Genomic DNA, 2694 nt, shown 5'->3' with positions numbered 1-2694 from the left:
AGTAGTATCTTTTTTTTTAAATTTTTTTAAAGTAGCATCTTCACATAACTTCAAGATTTCTCCATTTTTCTATTTCCAAAAGATTTATATTAATTTCTGAATTAACAAATTAAAGGTAGAAACCTAACTATCACATGAATTTCCAAACTGCTCTTGGGAAACACCTAGACGAGGTTAGGATGGGCGAGGGAGATGGAACTAAACTAACAAAATAAGAATAATTCAAGAGGCAAAATAATTTATATTTTTCAAGTCACAGAGATGGGGGCTGACATGCAGGCAGTTCCCCTCCAGCCTGAAGGTGATGCTGGCCTCTTCTATCACTCATTTCAAAGTAGACAAATTCCAAACCATCCAGGATCATACCTGTACATATTTCGTACATTTTCCATTGGGATTTCAACCCTTTCAGTTTTCAGAATCTGTTGAACAAGTTCAGCCAAATGATAGCTTTTACAACGAATCAACTCCTTTGCTGAAATTTCCACATCACAGATCATTCGGCCACAGGTAGCACTTCTTTCACCAAGTCCACTCCTGCCCTACAGGGGAAGGACAAAAAGCAAATCCCACAGATAAGCAGACACTGGGAACATTCTGTTCCAACTCACTTTGAAGCTAGTCCACAAAGACAATGAGGAAACTCTCCATCTCCCATTCACCCAGACAGCCACCACTCAAGTATCTGTGAACGTTCACTATATAGCTGGCACTATTCTAGGCATGTAGGAGACAGCACTGAGCCAAAGAGAAAAGATTCCTGGGACATCTGGGTGGTTCAGTCGGTTGAGCGTCCGACTTCGGCTCTGGTCATGATCTCGCAGTTCGGGTGTTCGAGCCCTGCATCAGGTTCGCTGCTGTCAGCACAGAGCCCACTAGGGATCCTCCGTTGCCCTCTCTCTCTGCCCCTGCCCGCTCATGCTCTCTTTTTCTCAAAAATAAATAAAAACATCTAAAAAAAAAGAAAAGATTCCTGATCTTATCTTAAAAATATAACAACAAATAAACATCAAAAAGCAGAAGCTATATAGTTTTAGGAGGTAATAAGCATATGGAAAAGAGAAAAAGTAGAACAGGTGAGAAATACGGTAATTTAGGGGGACCACATCTTAAACAGGGTAGCCACAGGAGACCTCAGAGAAGACACCATACAAAGAAAACCATGAAGGGGTAAGGAAATACTAAATCAAGTTCTGGAATGAAAGTTAGTAACTCTATCGTGTTAAAAATATGAAACAAGAACAGAAGCAAGAGCCCTGGCCTCAACTCCAATCTGTGGTGGCATTATAAAACGTGCAGATTCCTAAGTTCTCTGATGACGCAACATGCCCATTTTACCTTACAAGCTTTAAGGAAAACAAGATTTCAAGCACAATGAAGCTTAGGAAATGAAAGTGGCTTCATAGAAAAACCACCAAAACAAGCGGGTAGAATGAAAAATACAAGGCTTTAAAGGAGTCAAGACAGGCCTGGCTCAAAAATCTCAGTTCTTCCCCACACTAGCCCTACGATCCTGAACAAGTTCTGTTACCCCTGTGCAAAGTATAGTCAAACTGGACTTGCTGTGACAGGCAACTAACGCAGCACGACACTCAGCCCATGGCCACCTCATACATTCACCGTCAGCTCCCTCCCACTCCTCCTTGCCTTCTCCGTGCTGAATGAGAACACTCGCTGATCTCTGCCCTAAGGGCTACAGCTTCGGTAACGCCGAAGTGGAAGGAACATGTATGTGCTGTCTCTAGATGCTAATAGCTGATTTTAAAAACTACCAGTGGCTTCTACCAATAAAATGCTACATTCAAAGGAAAAGATGTTCAGTGTCAACGTTAAAATATCCTATCGCAAGACAACCAATTTTTAATCAAAGAAGCACTGTGTGTTCCCAGGTAGCTATTCCATATAAAGAAGCTAAGTCGAGAAGTAAGATTTTGAAAATTATTATTACCCCAAGCTTTGGCATGTTAGATCGCTTCAGTCGACCTATCTTGGACCAGTGAGGAACTTTGCACACATTAATTCTCTGCAGGAGCACTTCCAGTTCAAATCCATAAATATTATGACCCTAGTCAGAAAAAGAAGGCAGCCAATAACATTATAACAAAGGCAAATGAGAGGATTTATCTTCATAAGCATAGAATTTCTTTGCCCTTTCTTTTTCTGGTCTCTAATTGAAGGCATCATGAGCTTACCTCCAATTGGGGTCCTTTCTTCTTCAGGAATTTATTCATCAGCAGCATTCATTAGCCTTGACATTAACAAAGCTGCTAAGCAGATTGCTGGAATAAACTTTATTTCATCCTAATTGATGCAAGGTTCATATGATGTCTTTTAATTTGCAGCTCATGCCTCACAGTCTCAAGAGCAAATGCAAATTTTTATGTCCCACACTTTTTTTGTGATCAGTAAAAACTGTATTCAAATAATTCCATTTTAATTCCTTAAAAATTGAGAANATTCACACTGTCTTCTTCAAAAACTCAGGAACTGCACCTACTTTCTTCTTAAAGAACTGAGTCCAAACACTACTGATTCAGACTCTTAATCAATGTGCGACAAAATACATAATAGCACTCAACAGTTCAAAGAAACGATACCAAGTAGACAGTACCTCAAAAATGCAACCAAATCTCTTATGTCTATAGTGATACTTTCCATTGTGGGAATAATATGGTTTATTGCCTATGTTTATTG

General features: G+C 39.7%; 1 protein-coding gene across 1 annotated transcript in view; it reads right to left on the bottom strand.

The window, feature by feature from the left end:
• POLA1 (DNA polymerase alpha 1, catalytic subunit) overlaps positions 1 to 2694 on the bottom strand; it is a 297019-nt gene that overhangs the window by 250836 nt on the left and 43489 nt on the right. The window contains 2 exon segments of the mRNA XM_077775065.1: positions 367 to 542; positions 1949 to 2065. Of these exon segments, the coding sequence (XP_077631191.1) occupies positions 367 to 542; positions 1949 to 2065 (293 nt within the window).

The sequence above is a fragment of the Crocuta crocuta genome, unplaced genomic scaffold (assembly GCF_008692635.1).
Source record: "Crocuta crocuta isolate KB4526 unplaced genomic scaffold, BGI_CrCroc_1.0 scaffold1468, whole genome shotgun sequence".
In the NCBI taxonomy this organism is placed as follows: Eukaryota; Metazoa; Chordata; class Mammalia; order Carnivora; family Hyaenidae; genus Crocuta; species Crocuta crocuta.
The sequence above is the reverse complement of the archived record's forward strand: the minus strand, read 5'-3'. Positions and strand labels throughout refer to the sequence as shown.